Source organism: Camelina sativa, chromosome 8 (genome assembly GCF_030686135.1).
Source record: "Camelina sativa cultivar CO46 ecotype springtype chromosome 8, ASM3068613v1".
NCBI lineage: Eukaryota > Viridiplantae > Streptophyta > Magnoliopsida > Brassicales > Brassicaceae > Camelina > Camelina sativa.
Window position 1 is genome coordinate 1910982 of NC_141887.1, and position 24372 is coordinate 1935353.

Here is a 24372-nt window from a genome sequence, read left to right on the forward strand (position 1 = left end):
AAGAGAGAGTATGCATCTCTCTCGTCTCAACCACAACTATGTTACACAAGCACAAAAGTTACAGTTTTATTCCTCATAAGTAACCAAGGTGTCATATATAATGATCTTCAATCGAACTCGTTTCTCTCTCTGGTTCAAACATTTTGATTCCTCATAATCGGAGATGTAAGTGTTTTAAATTTATCTAATTCCTTATCTTTCTTTCTCCCAACATAGCCCAAAAAAACCCAAATTTTACAACAATATTAGCTCAACTTTTGTAAACACACCACCCAAACAAGTTGTTGAACGATGATCCTCATATTAAAATTAACAATCCAAGAAAGATAATTTCATTTCATTTATATAGTTAACAAGAAAATATATATAAAAGATAGATAGATAATTAATTTAGTCTAGGATAATTTGAATTGCTTGGCCATTTATGACCATCAATTCATCATTGCACAACTTATTAGATGGACGAAGAAGATTATTTGTCGTAGATGACAAGTGCGCGAGTCTTCTCAGTATCTGCCAACATTTGAGTCACTTGTCCCCGAGAATTGTACAATTGCCCCAGTGGGTCGTAATAGTACTGCACAGTGAAATTAGATGAATATGAAAATGTGCTTAATTATATATGGCGATAACAACTAGGTAGGACTTGATTCTTCGTCACAAAACAAGAAGAGAAGAGCACTTATATACCCGGTAGAGCCGATCGTGAGACATGATACGTTCCTCAACTATCCAACCAGGGTGAAGCCACCTGTATCGAGGACACGTATGATCGAACACAGAACATGAAGTACCTGGGATTGTGTTCAATCTTTTTCTATGATTCACAACCGTCAAAGTCTCTCTGCCTTCTCTCGACAAATTCGCAACGCTACTCTCGTAATCGATCCCCTTCGTCGCCCTCCTCTGTCGTGACCGCTTCTCTTGTTGTGGTCCAGAAGCACTTGATGATGACCCAGCATCCATATCTTATCCTACCTCTTGTTCTTTTGACGAGTTTCACGTTTTTGGTTTATAAACGAAAGTTTTATCACCATATATAAAGACTACATTAACATATAAGGTTATATCTATAATACGTTACTTTGCACCCTATATAGAAAGATATCTATTTGCCCTAAAAGATATATAGAAACATATCTTTAAGAGATTACATCGTTGTCAAAAGAATAAAGGAGACTACATATATGACCACAATTCATCAATGTATTTATTATTTTATTTTCGATATTTTTGCATTTTATATGGAAACATATCCTAAGAAATTTATACATGGTCCACAACACATTAAATGTAGTTTTTACATTTAACACTAAATATAAAATAAATATCAATTTAAAACTTTTAACTAACTTTTTTTTATTTTATGAATTTTGTTATTTTGGAAAAATTTTACCTTTACAGTACAACTTTCGAATTGGAAAGATGATTACATTGCTGTAAAATAATATTTATTTAGAAGACAAACCAACTCAATAGTTAACTGTTTAAGTTCCAACCAATTTCACCGATATAACATTAATCTATTATATGGGTTAGATGAATATCCAAATGGACCAAATATGTTACTTGTTTCTTGATGATCACTTTCATATAAGAATCTCTCTAATTATAAATTAGATTAGCTTATCCTAGTCTTGTATTTCATTGAATTTCTCTTGGCATAGAGGTTCAATGGTTATTTTAACTATGTAGAATTAAACTGCTATTTGTTTAGCTGGGTTTCGTATACATATATCTTGATGTAAATGTAACTTATTTTTTCTTTCTTTCTTGGATGTGTTAACTAGATTGAAGTATCATCGTTAATATCATCTTTTGAATATCTTTTCACATGGAGGTAATTTTATTCGAATTTTATTATTTAGGGTAAAATTGAATTATTTTCAGTATCTATTTTGTAGGTTTATGAGACATTTTCCATTCAGTGTAGAACTTTTATCAACGCGATTTCATAAATATAAATATAATCATTTGAATATTTATAAACATAAAACTTATTTTACTAAACAATATACGACACATATATTGTCGACGATAATATTTATGCAGTAAAACATTGATTTAATATATATATATATATATATATATATATAATATCACGTGATAACTAAGGTAATTTGAAACTTTTTCATAAAATTTCTGATGATATTAATCTTAGACTATCGGGTAGATAGAGAGTTTAATAAATGTTAATAACAACATCGAATCCGGAGAGAATAATTCCGGTAGTAAAACCATATGATAACATAAGAAAAAGAAAAAAAAGGAGAATTTGATATCTTATTCATACCTCATGAGCACATATCCTTAAAAAGTTTGACGTTAACAATTAATCTTTATTGTGTATATTATTGATCATTAGATTTTGATGTAAACATCACACCATTTTATATTAACTACGAGTAAATCAAGGCTTTGAATAGTTGTATGGTATGATGTAGATCGGACTATGCGTACCAATATTTTGATATGCAAAACATTGGATTGTAGTATGGACTAGTATGGAGTTTATAATGGTACGGAGCTTTTGAGTAGTGGAATGAAAAATGCAGACTAACTGTGAATTTACAATGATATTGAATTGTTTGCGTAGATACATATTAGTATGGAGATTTTTAGTATGCAATAATGCATACTAATAGGTAATGGTGAATGGTAAATTAAATGTGGAGGACTAGTCCAATTTCAGTGTTGTCGGGAGCAGAGTATACAACTATTCAAAGCCCAAGTCTTATGAACATATTCAATGTGAATCTACGTGTATCTATGTCGCTAGAACCGCTTCGACGAGCTTACTTTATCCACTGAAGCAAGTGTAACATGACATAAGAGAATTCTAGACCAAGTCATGAATGTCTCTATAATACCTCACTTACCATGATTAATATAGCCGACCCTTGAATCTAATAATATGTTCACTAATCATGTTTTTTTTTTCTTTCTAAAAATTCATTTTTTTCACTTTTGAGATCTCAAAGATTTTACTTGAGTGATGTGTATTATCTTTCCAATTTAGTAACTATTACGCCATCTTTTACGATGTACTTGTCCCCTCCTAACATCTACTATTTTTCACTTTTTATTGACTCACATTCAATATACGAGACTGTGAATTAATTTTCAAGGTATATCATAACGATTTTTTTTCCTTGTTATCATTAAGAACTTAATTACTTTTTAGTTTAGGTTAAAACTTTTTAAATTTGTATTTATTGTTCAAAGGAAAACCTATAAATTTATTTATCCTACCAAATAAACCTTTAAATGTTTTTAAAACATGATAATTGTTTATTTTTTATAATTGATTCTATAAAAATATTAGTTATAAAGATTAAATTTTATTTGTAAATATTTTTTGAAAAAATTACTAAATTAGAAAAGTCTCTTTATAAATTAACCGATAAATTAAAATCTTTATAAATTAATAAATTTTCTCAAATTATTAATTTATAGAAATTTACTGTAGGATAAAAGTTACTTTTTAAAAGATATATTTTTCCTCTTATAGCTCGAGTTTTTTTTTTTCCTTTCTATGGGATTTATTTTGACTTGTTTTAATTATTTAAAAAAAGTGGGCATTTTAGGGTTTAAATAAGGTTTCGGCCTTTCGGGCCCAAAAAAAAAAGAAAGAAAAAAGGGGAACGGAAGAAGAATACGGTTGTATTGTCGGCGCCGGAGGAGATGAGTGGGGCAGGAGCACCGGACTTTTTCTACAGGGAAGCTCAACGTCTGGGCTATGTTGCTCGCTCTGCTTTCAAGGTGAAAATTACATTCATTACCCTCCTCTGCTTCTTTATCTTCTTCTTCTTACATCGAGTCTCTTCTTCTCTCTCTCCGCAACTACAGCTTCTACAGATTCAAAAACAATACAAGCTCATCAAACCAGGCTCCTCTGTTCTTGACCTAGGCTGCGCACCTGGTGCTTGGCTTCAGGTCTTTTTTTTATATATATATATTACATCATCAATGTCAAGTTTTGAATTATGGGGAAAAAAGTTTAAACTTGAATTTGTTGCTAATGACCCGGTGTAGGTTGCCTGCCAAAGCTTAGGTCCACTTAAAAGTGGTGGAAATGTCGTTGGTATGGATATTAAGGTCAGAGGAAGCTTTCACTTAATTCTCCAAAAAAAATGTAATCTTTAACTGTACTGTGTGAATCAATGCACTTTTGTTCTTCTCAGAGCAGAAGGTGAAGGTTCCTCCACAGTGTGATTCGCGAGTCCAAACCATTTCCGCCGATGTTTTAAACTTTCCCAGACAAAAGATTAGGGAGTTGTCTCCTCAGGTGATTTTTACAAGAATTTAACCGCCCTTTCATGATTGGAACTGTCTTGGATAACATTTGCACTGAGCCATCTACTGTTTATGATTAGAGCAATGGCCGTGAATATGCCAAGTTAGGCTCTTTCCTAGTCACTCGTTTTCTTGAAATGTTTTTTTTTTTTTTGGGTTTGAGGGACTTGGTTCTTAAGCTGTTTCCTGACCTTGGTTCTAACAAGCTATGGATTGCTCTGTGGTGCAGCAAATGGGATTTTCAGTCATTCTTTCAGATATGTGTCCCTCAGTGTCTGGAATCACCACTAGAGATTCAGCTCTGTCGGCTGAATTGGGAATGCGAGCACTTGATTTGGCTGTTGGTCAAGCTGCCCTCTCTCAGTCACCTGATATTGATGATGAAAATGCGGTTTCAAGCAGTGAATTCCGTCTTGGTGTACTTAGGCGTGGGGGTCATCTTGTGATCAAGCTTCTAGAAAGCGAGGATGCTCCAGGTACGGTAAAGAACTGTAAAATAGAGTCCAACTGTATACAATTGGAATAGATGCCTCTTCTTTTTACAATAACACTGTTTCTTTTTGGTTAGATTTTGCTCGAATTTGCAAGCCCATCTTTAACAAGGCATCTTGGTTGAGGCCAAAAGCTACAAGATCATCATCTCGAGAAATTTACTTGATTTGCCAGGGATTTAGATAATGTAAAGCCTTCATATACAATGGCCAATCCAACGGTAACTCTTTTCATATAGAAGTACTTGGTATTTTCTCGGATCATGTAGTTTATTACAATGGAAAAGAACAAATTAAATAATATTGAATGCAGATTTTGCGTGTTACATTGCAACTTCTCTATCTGTCTCTGTGCAGCAGTACATTTTCTCATACACAATGAAATAACAAATTAAAGGTTGACACTGTTATTATCGGATCTGTGTTCTCCCTAATGACCAGAGTCCTGTGTCTTTCACTGGTGTCTGTAAACAGAAAAATGGCCATCAATCAACTGAACAGACAGAACTAGAAGATCTAATTCTGGTTCTGAAGGAATTTCAAATCTCGAAAAAAAGAATACAAACCTGCATTTTCACTGAAGGGAAGACGTTCCAAAACCGCAGGGTCTCATCTCCTGCTCCGGTCACTATAGTCTGACCATCAGGTGACGTAGCTAAGTAAAGTACTCTCATACTGTGCCCAGTAAGGGTTGCAACCTACACAAAACAATCATTGGTTGATGCATCAGCTATATAGTAAACGATAGAAAGATCAAGAAATGAGATCTTCAGCGTGAAAACAAAACTACCTTTGCCATGGATGGGTACTTCCAGAGCATGATTTGATTTTGAGAGTACCCGTGAGTGCTCACTATCTCGTTGACATTCTTGCTCCATGCCAGATTGCAGACTTGGCTCCCAGTGTCGATGCTGTTTAACTGATGTCCGTTTGTGGTGTTCCAGAATCTAATGCATCTGTCTGCGGTTCCACCTCCTGAAGCAAGGAGGCCGCTCTGATGAGGAGACCATGTAATTGCCTTAACCGCCGCTGTATGCTCAGTCAGCTTCAGAATAGGGTTCTGTGAATGATTGTTCCATACCAATAACTGTTTCAAAAAAGAACCCACCAATGTTTCTTAATATGATAAGAACGGCTCAACTCTAAGCTATTGGTCTATTGTATCTAGCCAAGGACTGGATTGGTCAGAAAGCAATTAGAGTCTCTCACCATTAACCAAGTCTATAGGGTCTAGCGAATTGAAACAAGAAAAGCAGTTCATAGTTTTGCTCATATCATATGGAACACATAGTAGTGGATAGCTAAAAAAAACCTGATTATCATTGCCTCCAGACGCAAGCTCTCTATCATCGTGAGACCATTTCAACCCGCAGACCTCAGATTTGTGTCCCACGAGTTTGCTGACATAATCACTCTGGACACGGAGATCATGCTGAAGGATGTTTCTGTCTCTGCTCCCTGATGATAAGATCCTAGAGTTCCATGCCAAGACACCAGTTCTCGTTTGATGACCACCCATGGTTCGGACTCTCTTGCACTGTGTTGCGTCCCAGACCTGCCAGCAAAACATTAAACCTTTTAGTAAACTTCAATTCCATCCTAACAAAAACTTCCCACAACCACAGATTGGAAAAGGTAAACAACAACAACAACACACCTGAACCTGACCATGACTTGTACCAATAGATATATACGAACCCTCCCGAGTCCACTGGACCGAGCACACACTGTCATTAGGCCCCAGGTCGCATAACTTCTTCACCTTGCTATTGGAAGCAGTCCAAAGATAGACACATGTACCAAGCCCAACCGCAAGAACATTCTGTGAGCTCCAGTCCACAACGTTCAAGTAGAAGTCATCTTGTAAAGAAGGAGCATCCAAGACCTTAAAACCCCACATCAAAAAACAAAACTAATCTTATCATTTCTGAATCACATTAAACAGATCTGATGGTAACACAACGATAATACCTTACGAGGTGTTTTAGGAACCTTGCGAGGAGGTTTAGGAGGAGGAGACGAGTCACTGGAGAAGCCATTATCATTTCCGAGAATGGAAGGAGAGAAAGGCGAATTAGGGCTTGAATTAGAACGATCCGTTTTGAACCTCAACATATTGGTACATGGACTCATCGGAGAAGAAGAAGAAGAAGCAGATCCGTGACCACCACCACCACCTGCAGGAGAAGACAAACAAGGAGAAGCAAAATCAGATCCGAAAAGCTCAGATTTCAAAAGTCTAGAGTAGGCTTCGTTCCCTCCCTCTTTAACCGGAGTAGTCGGTTCCTTGTGATCCTGCAGATCGAAAGCGTGGAGTCTCGAAGAAGATCTACACGGTATGAATCTGTCGCTGCAGGTCGATTTAGAAGGAGAGGATAGACTTGAGATCCCGCGAAATGAGCTCGAAAACGTCTCCAGGCGCAACGAATTCTGGTTCATCCCGGCCGGTAGATTCAGACCGGTTTTGGTGTTCTGTGGGGATGCCATTTCTGGTTTGGTTAGGGGGAGATTGAAGGGAGAAGAGATTGCAAAAGAAGAAGAATCAAAAGAGAGGGAGATCTTTATTATCTTCTTCTCCTTTTGCAAAAAAAAAGAGTCACAACGGTCAAATTTGGGTGGTGGGAGAGATTGTATAATACTCCCTCTGTATCAAAATACTTGATGTTTTAGTATTTTCACCAGGATTAAGAAAACAATTAATGATGAATTGTTGTTAACTCATCCTAATAAATGATGTACTCCTAGTGTGTGTTTTATTTTATTTATGCCACTTGATTTTATCCTAATTAATAGATTATGTATTGTCAAAGCAAAATCATTAAATAGTTATTTGATTTTCAAAATAAAAATGCATTAAATTCTCTCAGAAAATCATCCTTTCTGATACAAAATAAAATCTTAAAACATCAAGTATTTTGATACAGAGGGAGTATATAGGCGGAGCGGGATCTGATTAAATTACGCACATCTATGAATCATCATCGATTTGAGGGTTCATGTCCCAACGGTCAAATATGAAACACAAATGTCGTCGATATTATGACGAGGAAGCATCAAAGCCTTCTTAGCTCAGTGGTAGAGCGCGTGGCTTTTAACCACGTGGTCGTGGGTTCGATCCCCACAGACGGCGATATTTTTTGGACTTTTTTTATCTTGACCGTTCCGGTTTGTTTTGGTTCCCCAAAACTATGAGTCAATTTTTGGTTTAAGCCGGGTATAAAAAAACCAAACCCGTTTCGGTGCACTTACTTCGATACGAGTTCATCTTTCTTAAAGGGGTTTTTAGGGTTTCGTCGCTCACCGATACTTCTCTCTCTCTCTCTCTCGCTTGTAAACATGACTGCCGAACAGAAGGAGGAGCTCGCCGCCAAATTGGAAGAGCAAAAGATCGATGTAATAATAAATAATGATCTCTCTTTCTCTACCTTTTTTGTTTTGTTTTGGTTAGTTTGTTGTTATCTTAGTATTAGTCTGAAAATGAATGATTGACAGATTGAGCTTGGATTCGGATTAATTGATTTCTTTCTTACCTTAGATCTCATTGACAGATATTTTAATACTGTGACTACAGTTTCTTAGATCTGAATCTTCTTTTTGTCGAACTCCATGAAACATATTTATCGATTTTCGCATTGCTTAAGCTGATGAATTATCTTATTATTTTTCTCTTTAGTTTGTATTTCTACTCACTGTTTCTTCTGATTTCGATTTGTAGCTTGATAAGCCTGAAGTTGAAGATGATGATGACGAGGATGATTCCGATGACGATGACGAGGCCGAGGGTAACTTATCTTCTTCTTCTTCTTCTTCTTCTTTTTTTTTGCCTCTTTCAATGGTTATTCAAGAGTCCATGATGCATTCCAAGTTTCGATGTGCTTAGCTCCATTAATATTAATATATCTTAGGCAGCTTAGCTGAACTTACTTGCGAGTAGATATCTGTTTGGTTGAAATTTGAAACCTTGTTTGTAATGAGCCTATCTATGTCGAACCCATTTTATTGTAAGAATGATCACCATGGAATTGTGTGAGAAATGATTAGCTGGAGGCCTCTGTTGGATGCTGACTTTGTTTTTGTTTTATATAGAATGAGGAACATCATCTTTTGTTATAAGCTTGAGTCATTAATGAGCTATATATGATTTGTTTGTTAACACAGAACATGATGGAGAGGCAGGCTCCCGGTCAAAGCAAAGCAGAAGTGAGAAAAAGAGTCGTAAAGCGATGCTGAAGCTTGGGATGAAACCCATCACTGGTGTTAGCCGTGTCACCGTCAAAAAGAGCAAGAATGTTTGTGTGCCTTCTTAAATTTTCCAATCTTTGCTGAGTTAATCCTTACGGTTTCCTTTTGTTGACAAAATACGGATTTGAAAATGCAGATTATGTTTGTGATATCAAAGCCTGATGTGTTCAAGAGCCCAGCATCAGATACATATGTGATCTTTGGTGAGGCGAAGATTGAGGATTTAAGCTCCCAGCTTCAGAGTCAGGCCGCAGAGCAGTTCAAGACTACCAACCTCAGCAGCGTGGTTTCGCAGGGGGAAACATCTGGTGAGGCAGCAGCTGTTGCTCAGGATGATGATGATGATGAAGAAGTGGACGATGCGGGTGTGGAGCCAAAGGACATCGAGCTGGTGATGACCCAAGCAGGAGTGTCTAAGGCTAGGGCAGTAAAAGCTCTCAAGCTCGCTAATGGAGATATTGTCTCTGCCATCATGGAGCTTACCACCTAAATCCGAAACCTTTTCTAGTTTGATCTTGTTTTCCCCTTTCTTTTAAAGTGATTTTGCTTGTTGTATCATTATTATACACCAGGAGTTTGGACTCATTTTCATATTTTAGAGTTTGAGTGGGATTTTAAAGAGTGTGTACTGTTATTCGCCATATCAAGAGAAATGCAAGTGTTCCTGCTTTGTGGCATTTGTCAAGCTTTCAGGGATTGGAACTTTTGTAAAACCGTGCAGGAATAGTTTGAGTGGTTATGAGCTAAACAACTCCAAGCATTTTCTAATACATGAGGGTTTGAATGTTGGGAATTGCAGACGAGACAAACATAATTCCAAAACATGGCAAAGAGAAGGTAAGCCAAAACATGATCAGTTAAAATTCGTGTATAGAGTATTGTGTAAATGCCTATAGACTATGACACTAAGAATCGAATGTAACTAAAATTCAGTAAAAAAAAAAAAATTGTAGCTACATATGAAAGGTCTTGCCAGTGGTTTCACTTCACGAGTGCAACCTAGCTGCAATCGAAGCAACCTGAGCATCCATCTGTAACTCCCTAACTTTCTCAGCAGTGGCTCGGTGAAAGAACTGCTCCCTCGACAACAATCTCACATTCCTCAAATACTGATCAAAAGGTAACGAACCATCTTGAAACGATTTATCCATGGAATAAACAACATCTTCAATGGCTAAATCCAATGAAGTGCACTCTAACATCTGTTTAGACAATGTCCCAATGCAATCAAAGGCATCATCCACATCCTCCAAATCAACTAGCAAATTCTTAGGTTTCCCTTGATTCTCCCTAATCCAAGTATCAAGAAACTCAGTGTTCATAGCAATAACCTGTAATTGCTGCTCCAAGGTTTCTTTCTCGTTCACCATCTCATTCAAACCATTGTTGATCTCCTCTTCTCTTCTCTCAAGTCCGGATTGTAAACTTAGTAACCCTTCAGCTTCCACTTCTCTAGCACTCCTCATCAATACAAGATCACAATGAACCCTGTCCACCAGCTTGTTAATCGCGTTCTTCTTATAAACCTCCGCCGCATCATCCGTCTGATGAGGAGGAGTAAAAAGCCGTGAAGACCGTGAGTATCCAGATCCGATCGAAGGAGACGGTTGCGGTTGCGGAGGAGGAGGACGGCGCTGAGAGTAAAGCGGCGGATCACGAGAGAAGGCGGCGCTGAGATGAGCGGCGAGATCAACGAGATTGGAGCTAGGGTAAACCCAATTTTGGAGATAAGGAAGAGAGACGAGTCCAGAAGGAGAGACATTGGAGTGAGGTCGTTTGATGATCATATCACGCGTAGGGTTCACATAGACGCAAGGTGGATAGTGAGGGTACGAATCGAGGAGCCAGATGACGACGGGGATGTTGTAGCTTACGCCTTGGAAAGGCATCGGCACTGTTCCGTCGGCTTGGAGGAGGATCACGGATCGGCCATCGTTGTGTGTAAACGTCGCCGTTTTGGGATCGAGGGAAGTGTGGGAAGAGACTAGGTTAAGGAGGTGTTGTCGGATTAGCGACTTGGTGGGCTCGGCGTATGGGAGAGCGGTAGGGCCACGCTGTGTGAGTGCGGAGGAGAGGAATTGGTGGATCTCTTGCATCTTCGCCGGCGGAGGAGCCATAGCTAGTCAAGTTCCGATTACTTGAAGACGATCAGGAAGGAAGTTTAAATCTGAATAGGCGAATAGATTTGCACCAGATCACATATAGTTTAGGCAATAGTGAAATCGCAACTAGTCAAACTCTTTGAAAAAAATAATAATACTAAAATTTGTGTAATAGAATAGTCCAAGAATCTAAATTTCAAATTCCAATATTTTTACCAAAACTTTGACCAATTGTGAATTTTGTGATGAGTTTAGTGATATTATATGTGGTAAAATGCCAATTTAAGAAAACAGGTCAGACAACTACAATGGACCGGTACTGTTGTGGCCTGATCATGAGTAAATGAGTTTGAGGTTGTAAAACAAGTTGGGGGAGCTCATGAATCCATATTCTCGGTTTGACTTTAAATCACGTCAAATGCACGGTTGTAATATTTCAAGCTATTCTAGAAGATGTTTTCCTTAACTTGCAAAGAAGAATTAACATTCAAAAGTGGGAAATTTTTGCCATACATTGTAAATAATCTAAGATAAAATCTGAAGAAAAGAAGCACTAAATGTCACGGTCTCTGCGGCACTCAGGAGGAGGCACGGGAAATCGGACGCGGTCAGTACAATAGTTGTAGATGGTGTATCTCTTACGAACCCATTTGAGACGCTTGTACTGGTTAGCATCCAAGTCCTGGAACTCTTTCTGATCCCACCAACGTTTTCCCTGAGTCTCGCAGAACTTAGCATTCACTGAAGCCTCACACCCATCAACGTGGAAGCCTCTGTAGGATGCAACAAAAGGTGCTTTTGCCCAGTTGGTCTTCTCTAACCCTCCCCTTGTGGCCCAGTCGTCTGCGTTCCATAGACTCGAATATATCTTCATTGGCTGGTTAAATGGAAACTTCACCCCAATGTCTTTGCTATTCTTGAACACTCGTATCGGCACGTCATCCACAAAGAACCTGTTTTATTTGTATTACATAATACATCAATACATTTAGCTTTGAAATTTGAGTACACATAACACTTGAGGAAAGCTAACTTACACAATCTGATACATGTTCCAGAGAACTGAATACGAATGGTAGTCTTTGGAAGGGTCAAACCAGAGGTTGATCCGCTGCTCACGGTTTCCTATGCCTCCAGTGAACACGTTTGTCTGCAAAATGTAAGGCTGGCCAGTTCTGTTTCCTAGAAACTCAAAGTCTATCTCATCATGTTCTGAGTTCTGTGATGACAACTGCAGGAAAAGAAAAAGAAAAAAGCAAGATACAACTTTCAGATGACACTCAAGAATATGTTCCAAGTGATTTAGAAAATGAATTCACTTACATAGAAGGCGGTTACAGTTCCAGCAGAGTCCCCAGCAACCATCTTTATGTGCATACTGAAGTGGCCAAACAAGTATGAACCTTTGGACTGAAAGCCAGTGCCTTTGCGCAATGTACAAGAACAATCAGAAGAACGGTTTAGATAAAACTTATGCCAGAGAGAAATATACACAGCAAGACAGAGAAACTCACCAGTGTACTTGTCGAGAACGAGATGCACTTCAGAACCACCATTGAGATACTTAATGTGATCAAAAGCCCAAGTGGGGAAATAGTTCCTTCCAAAAGGAACATTAATGGACTTTTTAGGAGGTACACCAAATGCTACTGTGGCCATAACCAGGAAGGTGAAGCAAAGAGTAAATGGAAGACGACCCATCTCTCTCACTTTCATCACACAAAACAAGGACCATACTATTTATAGCCATAACAGTACTGAATATTACATTACTAATACTGAAAAATAATATTTATAATTACAATGACTGCAGATTGGGTTACTTTCAATGTTGCAGCAGCAGCAGTAACTTAGGGAAGCAACAGAATGTGATTAGCCCAAGAGGTGTTGCAGCAGAGGCACATGGACCTCATCCCCATGTTATCGTTAATTAATGCATCTTTGGATGCTTTACGTTTAAGATCCGTGTGGCAGAACCATAATAATAAAGAAACACTATTTTTTACTCTCAGATGCCATCAGATTTGCAGGGAAGCTTTTACAGTAGTGTGTCCCTGTAGAATCCAAACCGACCTGATTGATTGGATAAATCAGTTGAAGATAACTATGAGAAAGAGATTTTGGGAAACAAAAAACAAACCAAAAAAAAAAAAAAAAGTTCAAGTTTCAAGAGGGTAATACAACAGAGACATCGTCACATGACCTGAAGCATGTGCGAATTCACCATATGGACAATGTAACACAGAGAGCAATACTGTTCAAGCACATTATTGAGAACGAAAATATCAAGAAAGAGGCAAACTAACCCACTGAGCTGAGGCAAACTAACGGCGTTGTTTGAAGTATTAGTTATTATATCGGTAGATGGGCCTTAACAGGCTTTGAGATAAACTTAAAATACAAAGGCTGCAATTTGTATAGATACAAGTTGTATCATACAACCCGTGTTTAATTTAATTAACTACGAAACAATGAATATGGTCGCTGACTCGCCAAGTGCTCGGAGAGTGTGGTGCTCAAATAAATTACAGAAACAACAATAACAAGAAGAAGAAAAGTTAACTGTATTTTATTTATGAAATGAGCATGAACGATGAAGGGACTTTGTTAGATACAGGTTGATGACAAAAATAAATGAACATGTCCCCGTTTCCACATTTCACTACGTAAACAAAATCTATAAGGATCATTGCGTCCTCATTCGCCCCAAAAAAAAACAATGAGGGGCGTGCATATAATCATATGTATGTATATTATTAAGTCTGAATCGGGGAGGAAGTATCTGGAATACTTTCGAGAGACAGTTGCTTCTGCAACCACATCTGTCTGTGGAATCGGCTAATGAAAAGGTCAGCCACTTTGTCGATCTCATCTTCCAGCTTAAACTCTTCTCCCTTGTCCTCCTTGGAATGCTTCACCATCTCTATTACCGAACCCTCTGCCTCAAACAACGAGTGTCTCAAGTCTGGATACTTTCCTTCCTCCTCCTCGTCGTCTTCTTCTTCTTCATCCTCTACCTCCTCCGCGTATTGATATTCTACATGAGGAGAGACAGGAGTGCTAGACATGGCGTTAACGATATGGCTATACACCACCACCATGTTTTGATCATGATGATCCTTGTGATTATCGTGATTAATCTTTTTCGATGTTGGGTTGGTCTTGAGCTTGTTAGACAAAGAGCTCATCACCATGTGTCTGTTATGGAGCAGCGAGAATATTACTAGACGTGTCTTGAAAGCTCTTGTTTTCCTCTTTAGCTCCTTCGTCTTGTCCTTTGCTAGACCAGTCAACATGTTTATTATCTGCTTCACGAATTCTGCCGCCTTCTTCATTCTTTTCTTTATATATGTTTCTTGGCTTCTTGGCTATTGAATCCTGTGTTTTTGTATTGTTTGTGGATTGTAAACGGAGACTATATGGAGAATGGAAAATGAAAGAGATGAAGGACGCCTTACTTATATACTACACAATCACACAATGATGGTCTTGGCTAAGGAAATTCATAAAGCTGAGGAAGACATGTGGCTACGTCTGGTTGGTTAAGATGATCACAATTTCACAATCACTACGGGACCACTCCTCTTTGGCCTAAATATATATATATATATTTTATTTTTACACTATCCAAACCTTGGTCGCAAAGTTTGTTTTTTCAAAGTCTTTATTTAAAATCATTGAAATGAGTTTTTGTTGTTTAACAGTGATGATGATTACAACTTTTGAATTTGAACATAGGTAGATTAAACGTTAAGGAAACAATGTGAAGATGTAAGATGTAACAAATATTCCTCCGTTGTTATTATTTTGGTTTCGATATATTATGTTAGTCAACCAATGCAGCTCGCAAACTCTCGTCTCAAAAGTATAAAGAAGAAGAACCTCTTAAATTAAGATACGTTCCCGTTGATTGAGGCCAAATCGCTTTACGTTTCTCTTTTAATTTCTCCTTTTGTGGCCTTTTTGCTATTATGATATTCGCGTGTCTCCTTTTGTTTTCCCCATTGTATAATGTTTGAAGAAATATCTTAAATCAAGACTCTGACGTTCTTCAGACATGTCTCGATATCTTTTGGCCAAACACGAACAAAAAACAATTTGCGTTAACGTTATTATACTAAATCGTCATCATCTCTCTCTCGGTGCTTCTACTTCTAGACGTTATAAAAAGTAGATTACGTGACTTAGGGAAACATTATATTAAAGATTAGATACAAGTGTTGTACCTTTCAGCAATAAAGCGTGAAAAAATAAACATAAAAATATTCCCACCACCATAAGCTACTTTTTCTGGGGCGTTTCAAGCTCTCATTTGATTGTTTTATCCTTTTATCTCTTTTCGCAATAACTTAACCACTAAGGTTTCACTTTCACCCATTCCCCTTCCCACGCGCAGACCTCCAGATTTTCAAGCTATCAACGCATACGAACGAATCAGTGTACATGACGAATCTGGGCCTGTGCTTAGGCCCATAATAACAAGAGCCGATGATCAAGACAGCTTAATGTCATTTTGCTTCCAAATGCTCACTGTTCTGTATGTTTAGTTGAGTTAACAATGGATAACCATCTACCCAGGCAACTGAAATCATACCTCCTGTTGGCCTTTTCTGCTCTTATTCTAGACTTGTAAGGGTACCAAAGTGTCTATTCCAAGTTCTAACATATTAAACTGCAATCACAATCTGTCAACTATTTCAACATCTACATAGTTTTTTTCGTTAAACCAAACTCAAGAATGCGGTGAAAGACAAAGAAGACGATTTGAAAGAGGATGTGACAACAACACAAAGCCTTAGCTTTAAGCAATCCCATCTCAATGAAGGCAGATGGGAAACATACCTTTGGTTCCTCTCCTTTGACACGGGATTGCCAAGCTATAATGCTCATGTTGTTGTCACACAGTGCAAATCTATGAGTATCATCTTCTTCTTTCACCACAGGACGACAGGCTGAGTTTGCTTTAAACCAAAAACCAAATAAATGTCACATAATGGAAACAAAAAATTCCAAAAACCAAATGGAACATACCATCAACAACATCAGCTAAAGTGACCAACTCACAAGCAGCAAGGAATATACCATAATCATCATTTTTTACGCTATACGAGGATTGAACATTAATATTGAACAAAGACAATAGGATAAAGACTTGTCAAAGCAGCAACAAGTTCCAAAAAGAGTGTGAGCTTACAAAAAAAAACAGGCAAAGCAAGAGGATTGATAAGGTTTCAAGCCTGAGTGCCAGTCAAAGACTTCATCTGAATGTGATTAGTATCAGTAGAATTAGTGGGCAAAGCTTCATAAGAACCAGTTCTTCTAACTCCAGCAGCCATCACCACCATCGTGTAAGTAACAAAGATAAGGATAACCACCAGCACAACGTGTACAGTGAACATAAGATCCAAAACAGATACAGCCCTTAGCTTAGAGTCCTGAACATCACACTGAGTCGATCCTTCAACACCGCTTTGAACATCAAGAAGACGGTGACACCCCTCAGGGATAAACCCATCAACATGGAGAGAGAGTCCAGTCTGAAGCTGCCATAGACCTTGGAGACAGATTGCAGCAGCGAGGGCAGCGTCAGCGATGAAGAGTCTTGAACGGCAAGCGAGAAGCAAGCAGAGGAGAGAGCACAAGGCGGAGATACGAGCTGAGAGTGAGTCACAGTGAGCTTCAAGATCCGATGTTTGGATCGAAGCAGATGAAGATGCGGCGGAGTAGTGAAGGAAGAAACCTACGGAAGCGAGCGCGAAGAGGAGATCGGAAGGGAGAGGGGTTAAAGAGGTTGAATCGGAGAGGAGATAGTAAACGGCGATGATGAGGAAGAGGAAGAACACGGCGGCGGAGTTAAGAGACGAGAATCGATGAACTGGGGTGCTTCCTTTGACGAGAGGATCGGAGTAGAACGAAATTAGGGTTTCGTGAAGGAACGCTACGAAAAGGGAGAGTATGAGGATGAACAATGGTAGATTCTGGAGACGGTGGTTGTTTCCGGTGACGGAGGAGAGACGAGGGAAAGGGTAGAAGGGCTTCGCGGCGTAGGATTGAGGAGATTTGAGGAGATGGAAGAAAGTGCAGATGAGATGATACAATCCTAGGGTTAGTAACGATGCTGAAGCGAAGAGCTTGTACATCATCTCTCCCATTTTTGATTCTGATGCTTCAATTTGGCCGGGATTTGTTAAGACTCAGAAACCCTTTCTCCGATCTGATTAAAGGAGATGGATTTTAGAAGATGAACTGCTCCTTTGAGTTGACCGGTTTTAATTGCTTAAACCAGCTGAATTTTTCGGTTATCGGCGATTATAGCACCATTTAAACCGGTTTAATTATGGACTTTCCCGGTATTTTTGAACACTATGATGTTGCACGCTCTAATTAGAAATGGAATTATACTATTTAATGTGTTGATGACGGACCAATAGTCATAATTTAACTCATAGAGCATACAAACAAAGAATGAGCAGCTTTAATTAACAAGCAAACAAAACTGCTATAGTATAGAGTATAGACAATGAGAGGGAGATTCAGCTTGTTGTTTAAAGAAAATATGACAAAACGGTGGCTGCAATAGCTAATGTTGTCATCAAGTAGGACTGAGAAAATGTGTTGCCAATATTTGAGGAGCTTCGGTTTGAGTTTGTAGATCCTCGAGATCCTGCAAGAACACACAAGATTCATAAGAAAACATCTTTTGATTGAAATAAAAATAGAGAGTTTGAGTGTGTACGATTTAAGCAGGCAATAGGATTGACGTGTTCTCCACATCGAGCAGGCAACATTTGAGCATCATTGACATCGATGCCAGCTCGCTCGGCTTGAGAACTCCCTCGGTTACTAATCATCCGGCACAAGCACTCTGGATTGTTCCTTATCACTGATTTGAGAGGGTTACAACAAACTTGAGGGACTTCCTTAGTCCCATTCAGGTAATTGAGGCATGGAGCAAGCTGGTTTAGGCATGAAGCGCTTTGCCCACTTGTCTGCACCCCCAAGTTGGCTACAACTAGAACAAGTGCAGCTGCAATGACATAGAACAACTTCATCTCCATTATCACCTTAATTTAATTTACTCTTTTTGGTGTTGTTCCTGAACCACTTATGTACTTGTTCATTTTTTATATGTTTGGTGACCAGCTTTTGAGATAGGTAGACATGGCTCACCAGTCAAAACCTACTACAGTATCATCTTTTGACCATCCTAACTTGGTAAGTTACCAGAAGGCAGAAGCCATCATCAAATTATTTAAATATGGAACATTCACATTACATAAGCAAACACCAAAAAATCACAGATGCAGATCATTCCAACCTACATAATTCTAGTTCTACCAAGGAAACGTACACAGATTTTTGAAATTTAGGCTAAACAATAAATTTAGGTACATGAGTCATCCGAAACCATAGCCCATCAGACATCTTCATGAATGGGCCTCTGAGGTATAAGGCCCATTATATGTGAAGGTAACACAAGAGTAATTTTCTTGTTTACATTAATAAGGTACAAAGGGGTAATAAACTTGTTATTGAAAAACTAATGACAAACAGTCACTTTGATCATAAACAGAGAGATCAAGGACGGCTAAACATAAATATAAACCCAAAAGAAAGAAAAAGGTACAAATGAGGAAGGTATTAAATATGGGATGTGAAAGAATATTTAGGAGCCGAAGTGGTTGAAACCTTGAGGCAAAGAGTCAGAAACCGGAGGCATTCTGCTGAACATTGGACTGTGGACGTACTCAGCCGAGTAGTCATCGCCGCTCCAGGTCCACTGTGGTTGGCTGTAACAAGAGTTCGACAAGTCGCTAGGCAAAGGAGGCAGCTCGTTACTACTGTCGTTAGAATAACAATAGGAAGTAGAAGAGTGAGAACCGCCAAACATGTAACTGTCAACTTGATCACAATGAGGCTGCAGCATTGGCGAGTCCGTGGATGAATATTGGTTAAACATCATCATGTAATCGACAGGGTCGTCACTAGGAGGAGCAGGAGGCGGAGGAGGAGGAGGAGGAGGATCGTCAGGAGAAACAATGGAAGTGACGGAGGAGGAAGGAGGCATGTCTGAGTAGACGAAGTTGGTTCTGGCACGAGTGCCACGCATGGACCGAGCGGCTCTATCGTAGGCCAAAGCAGCTTCTTCGGCCGTATCGAAAGTGCCAAGCCAGTGACGTTCTTTCGTAGTTGGGTCTCTAATCTCAGCCGCGTATCTTCCCCAAGGCCTTCTTCTCACCCCAAGAAACCTTGTACCTGCCTCTTCTTGCTTCTTCTTGCTCTTTGACGATGTTGTGTTCATCCTTCTGAATGATACTATACCTTGCTTCTTCTTGCTCGTTGACGACTTTGTCTTCGAAATATATATCTTTCTTTTAGTTGAAGGAGAAAAAAAAGAATGTGTGTTGGTCTTGGAAAAGTATCCCTTCCATAACCCTTTTATATAAGAGTTTCGCCATTCCTTTTTTCATTTTCTTTTATTCTTTTATACATCTTTCTTTATTCCAATTGAGACATCATTTTAAATTTGGCACAGCGTTGAGTTAATTGTGGCCCATGATATATCAATTATCAATCAATCAAAAATATATAATTATCAAATTAATGATTAATTTACCACTTGGTAGCATGTTTCATGCATTTCTCAAGGTTGTTCTACACTAGTGGTTTCATTTTCTTACGTGCTTCTGCTGAAATAGAATGCTAATATCGGACTGGCTTTGATCATACAGCTGCTAGTATATATATCCATCATCGACTCAATCAATCTAAACAAGCTAAGAGCCTTTATATTTTTGTTAAGTGCTGATAAAAAGAAATTTAGATTACTTACTTCAACAATCTGCTAGCATAATATTATATACAAATACAATATATATATGGTATATGGTATATATAGATAGATACACATAATCATCATTACTCAACAATAATAAGCTGAAAGATAAAGGATTAGGAATGATAAGAGCCATGATAAGCATGTTACCTTAGATACCAATGTCCCGTGTCTAATAATAACATGCACCAATTGTTAAAACAAATTAAAGAGAAATAAACGTAATAGATAAACTATTCAATTGGGAGAATATATTTGGTATAACGCGTCCAAATACTGTTGCATGTGATGGTCCAAATGATATGATGGAATGTGCATGAACTGCGAATTTAACATGAAAAGAGAAGCAAACCTTGATCATATCTTATATGAAACGTAATCAATTTCCTTATCAATCATACAACACATAACAACAATGAGTTTTGTGTTTGGTTAAAGTTAATAATTGGGAAAAGAAAGGCGCAATGATGGCCGCATGATGGAAGTTAGTCCGACTTAATTATGATTTATGAAGTCATTACTTAAGCAGCTATTATACTCCATGTGTATTAATCTTTGTATAACTAATAAGTCAGAGCAGGGTCGGGTTTTGACTTTTGACCATCATAAAAATTTAAAGAGTTGAAATCTCATTAGAGAGAGATTATGATATTTGATATGAGTGAGTATCTAAGGAAGCAAGTGGTAGCCTTTCTAAGACGATCTTATTTTGTGTCAGAGGAAGACCAAAGACCATTTATGTTTGGCTAATGGCTACACGACCAACGTTAGGGACGGTGATAGTGGATCGTATATTTGTTAATTTTTTATACTACATACGCCCCATTAGTCTTCATGTACAATAATCACAATGTGTGTAGTTGTTATTATATTAATTAAGAGAATGATATAAGGGGTAGTGCATGTGCTCCCAATTGTATAGGCTGCAACTTCAATGAATAGTGCCACACCCTTTTTTCACCTCCCATTTTCTAATCCCAAGGCATCTAACTATTTCCTTATTTTTAGTCATATATGTTTTTGTCCGCTTTGCTATATTATATAGTCACTTCCAAAATTCAATTTCTCGGAATATATATTCTGACCAAAATACTCCATTCAATCTGGTTTGATCTAATAACTATTTTTTTTAAAAACAACATGCATTATTGAGAACAAAGGAATTTGGGTTGCATGTGAGCAATCTTTATATGCTTTTGAAATTTTTATCTTTAATCTTAATTTCATTGGAGTAAACAAACCCTATAATTTATGTTCCCTCTCTTTTGACCAACTCTCATTTTTCTCGTTTAGTATTATATTCTCAACTCTAATCTTTGATGCATTGAATCTTGATTACATTTACGTTACGCTTCCATACTCTATATCGCCTTCTTGATTTTATTCTCTGATGATATCCATCCTTAGGTTTCTTTACAAAAATTAATACTGCGTTCTCATGGTCTACGGTGGAATCAAGAGTACATGTAAAGATTATATAAAATGTAATCAATGGACAAAAAAATTATACGAATCCTACTTAACTAGGGGCTTAGGTCAAGAGCCCTAATCAATCCCTTTTGGTCTATATCACTCACCGCCTTTTTCACAATCGTCACTACTCCAAAGTGGCTTCGGCATTTGATAAATCATTCTCGAACGTTGATGTAGTTTCACAAAATAATGGAGATATACATAAATGAACATTTTTGGGAACTGGAAGGGTGTTGTTTATGTTATGATTCTAGACTTCTAGTCTTAAACTTCTCTTAAGTATGGACCCATTGGCGTTGCTCTTACAGACTCATATCGAAGTCTAACTATTTTTTTTATATGAGTAATTAATTTGATGATCAATTATATGTTGGTTTAGGCCTCTAATTGTGTTTATTTCGAAAGTAGAAGAAACAAAAAACAAACATGAAGAAAGAAGAGAAGGCATGTGCGCCCAACGTGGAAAGGCATTCTCTTGGACGCTTAACATAATTAAAGTTAATCCTTTTACTAATTATTGCCTACACGAATACCTTTTGTCTTATTCAACTCTAATTACTCTCTTTATCAAACGACCATGTGATGAGCGCACTATGTAGTAGATTCATAATTCTCAACCACATTAAAATTTTGCAAAACAAAGCAAGTCTACTTTTGCACATCTAAAGCTGATAGAAATATGAGGCAAGTTTTGGGCCACGAGCTTCTTTCCAGTCACGATCAAATTTTAGGCCATCTAGTCTATTATCTATACAAGTTATCCGATACCGTAGTGTAAAGTGGTGGAATTAAGGAGTTAAAATTAATGTAACAAGTGGTAGTTACCTTCCAACATTTACAATGACACCCACAAGCAATCAAGCTCAGGCTCGTCTTCTCTTGAGAGGAACAAACTCCTGTTGCTTAAAAACTTCTACTTCCTTCCCTAGTTGCTCTGCTGTCTCCTGCATCCTCTTCTGAGACTCAGCCATTTCACCAGCCACTTCCCTGCAACTTGCTCCAAACTCTAATGTCTCAGCCTCACAACAAACAATCTCCTTCTCTGTTTCAAGTAAACTTTTCCTGAGATGACTAGTTTTCTCATGAAGTAACCTCAGTCTCCTGTACGAAGCCATAAATTCACTCAACAGTTGTACATGTTTCCCAGACACACACTCCAACTGAAGCTTCTCTGAGTTGTATTGATCAATTAGGTCCTGCAAGTAAGGGAATGACCCCTCAGCTTCACCGATCCCAGGTTGCTCACGGTTTCCCCTCTCATTAATCACAGCAGAACCACTAGAGACCGTATCTTTCATCAAATCACTCATTACTTCATCCACACTTAACTTGGAAATAGTAGAATTTGTTAGCTGATCACCAAGTAGAGTCTTGTTCCATGGCTCCTCTTCAGGTTCAATCAAAACAGGATCAAACAGACGGATACCTAAGTAAATAGCATTAGTAGTGTTGGAAGAACAACCAAGAATATTTCCAGCATTATACTTTTTAAAGAATCTTGAAGTACCTTGGTCCACAGCAGCAGTGGAATGTGTATCAGAAACAGCAGCAGAATCATCCTCTACGCCATTAACAAGAGAAGCTTGACATTGGTTCACGGTTACACCAACACTAGAAGCCTTGAAGCTACTCTCAACACCACTCAAAATCTGATCAGCTTCTATCCAAAAATCAATCTCATCTACTGAACCACAACTCTGAATCATCTCAACATCTTCCCACTTAAAGAATCCACATGATCCAAAACCCTAAAACGATTCCTTAAAAACATATTTAACCCAAGAGAATTTTTCATAACTCAAAAAAAGTTAAAAACGAATTGAATCGAACCTTTTTGATGCAGCATGTAAGGTAAGCTCTACCAGAAACGTCTTTAACTCTTCGACAAGGTCCAGCACCACAGGGACAGATAGGGATGGTGAAGGCAGGACGGAATCTGATATCTTCGTCGGTTACTTTGTCACACCATTTGAAGAAATCGCAACTCTGGGTCTGCGAATTTCCAAGTTTTTTTTTTTCAGTTAGATAAAATTTCAAATTCGCTTCGAGGAATCGCAAAACAAAATCAGTGTAAAGAGAGTGAAGTAGGAGGAACCAACCGCAGGGCACTTGTGGAACTTCCTTCCGGGGTTATCTCGTGTGTTTAAGACTTTGATCTCACAGAAACCGCCGCCGCAAGGGCAGTGGATCGCCGGAGGAGTATCATCGGCTTTGGATTTGAGAGGACAAGCGCTGATCCAGTGACCAGCTTGACCGCATCGGAAGCAATTCCCGGTCTGCATTGCGTCGTCCAACATTCTCCCTTCTCAGGGATGTTAATAAACGGGCCTTGGTTTAATTTAATTTTACGCTATGGTTTTTTTTTCAAAACAAAACGAGCTGGACATCGGCTGGGCTTAATGGGCCTTTCAGGTTTTATTTTTTAAAATAACATTACTGTTCCCCGTATCATTATTTAACTATTTTTTTTGATAAAAACGAAACAGAAAATTATCTGTGTCATGTTCATGTATTATGAAAAAAAAGAAAAATTGAATAATTATACAACAAAGTGACAAAAAATAATGCAAGTAAAATAAATGTTTATAAAAATAAGATATAAATGTACTTTTCTACTATAATAACGTTAAATAGTTTGAAAATATAAGTTTACAATTTCGATCAAAAAAAAAACATCAACTTGTGCTACAACATGGGTCATATTGTCATAACATGGATATATAGAGGCATAGAGCTATGTGGAAAGGGAGGGGTCAACTGACCCTATAGATTTTTTTAAGTTCTTACATTTTATATATATATTGTAAGTGTGAAAGCAGGTGAAATGGTTATGTACTGTTGTTTATCATGACTCCTATAAAGTGTGTTCTAACTAAATACTCTATTGATCCACTTAGTTTAGTTATTTTATAACATTCACTTATGTTTATGT

The 24372-nt window shown here is 37.9% G+C and overlaps 10 protein-coding genes, 1 non-coding gene and 1 pseudogene across 15 annotated transcripts; 3 read left to right on the plus strand and 9 right to left on the minus strand.

Annotated features, from left to right (window-relative positions):
• Window positions 1-306: 306 nt before the first annotated feature.
• On the minus strand, window positions 307-1064 carry LOC104705644 (uncharacterized). Its single transcript, XM_010421690.3, has 2 exons — window positions 691-1064; window positions 307-577 (listed from the first exon to the last, which is right to left on the minus strand). The coding sequence occupies exons 1-2, from the start codon at window positions 964-966 to the stop codon at window positions 473-475; spliced, it is 381 nt and encodes a 126-aa protein (XP_010419992.1). The 5' UTR covers window positions 967-1064; the 3' UTR covers window positions 307-472.
• Window positions 1065-3535: 2471 nt separating this feature from the next.
• Window positions 3536-5113, plus strand: LOC104705647 (uncharacterized). 2 transcript variants are annotated; one of them, XM_010421692.3, is made up of 6 exons: window positions 3536-3762; window positions 3850-3936; window positions 4036-4098; window positions 4190-4288; window positions 4526-4772; window positions 4865-5113. In XM_010421692.3, exons 1-6 carry the CDS (start codon window positions 3685-3687, stop codon window positions 4972-4974), a joined length of 684 nt encoding a protein of 227 aa, XP_010419994.2. In that variant the 5' UTR covers window positions 3536-3684; the 3' UTR covers window positions 4975-5113. The 2 variants fall into 2 exon arrangements, with proteins under 2 accessions (XP_010419994.2, XP_087317518.1); XM_087461392.1 differs by having other exon boundaries at window positions 3629-3762; window positions 4185-4288.
• Window positions 4995-7556, minus strand: LOC104705645 (protein FIZZY-RELATED 3-like). Its single transcript, XM_010421691.3, has 6 exons — window positions 6759-7556; window positions 6445-6672; window positions 6100-6342; window positions 5578-5874; window positions 5354-5485; window positions 4995-5251 (listed from the first exon to the last, which is right to left on the minus strand). The coding sequence occupies exons 1-6, from the start codon at window positions 7272-7274 to the stop codon at window positions 5198-5200; spliced, it is 1470 nt and encodes a 489-aa protein (XP_010419993.2). The 5' UTR covers window positions 7275-7556; the 3' UTR covers window positions 4995-5197.
• A 289-nt stretch (window positions 7557-7845) lies between these two features.
• Window positions 7846-7917, plus strand: TRNAK-UUU (transfer RNA lysine (anticodon UUU)). Its single transcript has one exon. It is a non-coding gene; the product is annotated as a tRNA-Lys (tRNA).
• An 81-nt stretch (window positions 7918-7998) lies between these two features.
• LOC104705648 (nascent polypeptide-associated complex subunit alpha-like protein 3) lies at window positions 7999-9706 on the plus strand. Its single transcript, XM_010421693.3, has 4 exons — window positions 7999-8180; window positions 8503-8569; window positions 8946-9076; window positions 9166-9706. Exons 1-4 carry the CDS (start codon window positions 8124-8126, stop codon window positions 9517-9519), a joined length of 609 nt encoding a protein of 202 aa, XP_010419995.1. The 5' UTR covers window positions 7999-8123; the 3' UTR covers window positions 9520-9706.
• A 161-nt stretch (window positions 9707-9867) lies between these two features.
• On the minus strand, window positions 9868-11346 carry LOC104705649 (protein ELC-like). The gene has a single exon (XM_010421694.3). It carries the CDS (start codon window positions 11144-11146, stop codon window positions 10016-10018), a length of 1131 nt encoding a protein of 376 aa, XP_010419996.1. The 5' UTR covers window positions 11147-11346; the 3' UTR covers window positions 9868-10015.
• A 229-nt stretch (window positions 11347-11575) lies between these two features.
• Window positions 11576-13204, minus strand: LOC104735401 (putative xyloglucan endotransglucosylase/hydrolase protein 5). The gene is made up of 4 exons (XM_010455188.3): window positions 12646-13204; window positions 12455-12555; window positions 12169-12362; window positions 11576-12084 (listed from the first exon to the last, which is right to left on the minus strand). Exons 1-4 carry the CDS (start codon window positions 12845-12847, stop codon window positions 11685-11687), a joined length of 897 nt encoding a protein of 298 aa, XP_010453490.2. The 5' UTR covers window positions 12848-13204; the 3' UTR covers window positions 11576-11684.
• Window positions 13205-13678: 474 nt separating this feature from the next.
• Window positions 13679-14604, minus strand: LOC104705651 (uncharacterized). The gene has a single exon (XM_010421697.3). The coding sequence runs from the start codon at window positions 14464-14466 to the stop codon at window positions 13888-13890; it is 579 nt and encodes a 192-aa protein (XP_010419999.1). The 5' UTR covers window positions 14467-14604; the 3' UTR covers window positions 13679-13887.
• Window positions 14605-14838: 234 nt separating this feature from the next.
• LOC104705653 (uncharacterized) lies at window positions 14839-17384 on the minus strand. Of its 3 annotated transcripts, none has more exons than XR_754362.3 (3): window positions 16326-17384; window positions 15974-16092; window positions 14839-15200 (listed from the first exon to the last, which is right to left on the minus strand). XR_754362.3 is itself a non-coding variant. In XM_010421699.3 (2 exons), exon 1 carries the CDS (start codon window positions 17281-17283, stop codon window positions 16363-16365), a length of 921 nt encoding a protein of 306 aa, XP_010420001.1. In that variant the 5' UTR covers window positions 17284-17384; the 3' UTR covers window positions 15797-16092; window positions 16326-16362. The 3 variants fall into 3 exon arrangements, 1 of the variants encoding a protein (XP_010420001.1); XR_754360.3 differs by lacking the exon at window positions 14839-15200 and adding an exon at window positions 15310-15816; XM_010421699.3 differs by lacking the exon at window positions 14839-15200 and having other exon boundaries at window positions 15797-16092.
• A 131-nt stretch (window positions 17385-17515) lies between these two features.
• Window positions 17516-18206, minus strand: LOC104705652 (non-specific lipid transfer protein GPI-anchored 30-like). Its single transcript, XM_010421698.3, has 2 exons — window positions 17868-18206; window positions 17516-17795 (listed from the first exon to the last, which is right to left on the minus strand). Exons 1-2 carry the CDS (start codon window positions 18187-18189, stop codon window positions 17677-17679), a joined length of 441 nt encoding a protein of 146 aa, XP_010420000.3. The 5' UTR covers window positions 18190-18206; the 3' UTR covers window positions 17516-17676.
• Window positions 18207-18609: 403 nt separating this feature from the next.
• On the minus strand, window positions 18610-19538 carry LOC104705654 (ethylene-responsive transcription factor LEP pseudogene; annotated as a pseudogene). Its single transcript, XR_015564533.1, has one exon. The product of XR_015564533.1 is annotated as an ethylene-responsive transcription factor LEP pseudogene (transcript).
• Window positions 19539-22129: 2591 nt separating this feature from the next.
• Window positions 22130-23776, minus strand: LOC104705655 (uncharacterized). The gene is made up of 4 exons (XM_010421701.3): window positions 23540-23776; window positions 23271-23432; window positions 22948-23188; window positions 22130-22866 (listed from the first exon to the last, which is right to left on the minus strand). The coding sequence occupies exons 1-4, from the start codon at window positions 23735-23737 to the stop codon at window positions 22304-22306; spliced, it is 1164 nt and encodes a 387-aa protein (XP_010420003.1). The 5' UTR covers window positions 23738-23776; the 3' UTR covers window positions 22130-22303.
• Between the last annotated feature and the right edge of the window lie 596 nt (window positions 23777-24372).

Bases quoted from the DNA above. Each gene is read 5' to 3' on its own strand.
- LOC104705648 (XM_010421693.3), top strand. From the start codon at position 8,124: ATGACTGCCGAACAGAAGGAGGAGCTCGCCGCCAAATTGGAAGAGCAA. The intron at 8,181-8,502 runs GTAATAATAAAT...TTCGATTTGTAG, and splicing joins TGGAAGAGCAAAAGATCGAT to CTTGATAAGCCTGAAGTTGA. The intron at 8,570-8,945 runs GTAACTTATCTT...TTGTTAACACAG, and splicing joins TGACGATGACGAGGCCGAGG to AACATGATGGAGAGGCAGGC.
- LOC104705651 (XM_010421697.3), bottom strand. From the start codon at position 14,466: ATGAAGAAGGCGGCAGAATTCGTGAAGCAGATAATAAACATGTTGACT.
- LOC104705653 (XM_010421699.3), bottom strand. From the start codon at position 17,283: ATGGGAGAGATGATGTACAAGCTCTTCGCTTCAGCATCGTTACTAACC.
- LOC104705655 (XM_010421701.3), bottom strand. From the start codon at position 23,737: ATGTTGGACGACGCAATGCAGACCGGGAATTGCTTCCGATGCGGTCAA. The intron at 23,189-23,270 runs GTTCGATTCAAT...GAATCGTTTTAG, and splicing joins TTACATGCTGCATCAAAAAG to GGTTTTGGATCATGTGGATT. The intron at 22,867-22,947 runs GTACTTCAAGAT...CTATTTACTTAG, and splicing joins CACTGCTGCTGTGGACCAAG to GTATCCGTCTGTTTGATCCT.
- LOC104705647 (XM_010421692.3), top strand. From the start codon at position 3,685: ATGAGTGGGGCAGGAGCACCGGACTTTTTCTACAGGGAAGCTCAACGT. The intron at 4,289-4,525 runs GTGATTTTTACA...TCTGTGGTGCAG, and splicing joins TTAGGGAGTTGTCTCCTCAG to CAAATGGGATTTTCAGTCAT. The intron at 4,773-4,864 runs GTACGGTAAAGA...CTTTTTGGTTAG, and splicing joins AGAAAGCGAGGATGCTCCAG to ATTTTGCTCGAATTTGCAAG.
- LOC104705652 (XM_010421698.3), bottom strand. From the start codon at position 18,189: ATGGAGATGAAGTTGTTCTATGTCATTGCAGCTGCACTTGTTCTAGTT. The intron at 17,796-17,867 runs GTACACACTCAA...GTGTTCTTGCAG, and splicing joins TCCTATTGCCTGCTTAAATC to GATCTCGAGGATCTACAAAC.
- LOC104705644 (XM_010421690.3), bottom strand. From the start codon at position 966: ATGGATGCTGGGTCATCATCAAGTGCTTCTGGACCACAACAAGAGAAG. The intron at 578-690 runs GTATATAAGTGC...TTCACTGTGCAG, and splicing joins CTCACGATCGGCTCTACCGG to TACTATTACGACCCACTGGG.
- LOC104735401 (XM_010455188.3), bottom strand. From the start codon at position 12,847: ATGAAAGTGAGAGAGATGGGTCGTCTTCCATTTACTCTTTGCTTCACC. The intron at 12,556-12,645 runs GTGAGTTTCTCT...CATTGCGCAAAG, and splicing joins CGTTCTCGACAAGTACACTG to GCACTGGCTTTCAGTCCAAA. The intron at 12,363-12,454 runs GTAAGTGAATTC...CTTTTCCTGCAG, and splicing joins GAACTGTAACCGCCTTCTAT to TTGTCATCACAGAACTCAGA.
- LOC104705645 (XM_010421691.3), bottom strand. From the start codon at position 7,274: ATGGCATCCCCACAGAACACCAAAACCGGTCTGAATCTACCGGCCGGG. The intron at 6,343-6,444 runs GTGTGTTGTTGT...TTTTGCTGGCAG, and splicing joins CAAGTCATGGTCAGGTTCAG to GTCTGGGACGCAACACAGTG. The intron at 5,252-5,353 runs GTTTGTATTCTT...TTCTGTTTACAG, and splicing joins TCCCTTCAGTGAAAATGCAG to ACACCAGTGAAAGACACAGG.
- LOC104705649 (XM_010421694.3), bottom strand. From the start codon at position 11,146: ATGGCTCCTCCGCCGGCGAAGATGCAAGAGATCCACCAATTCCTCTCC.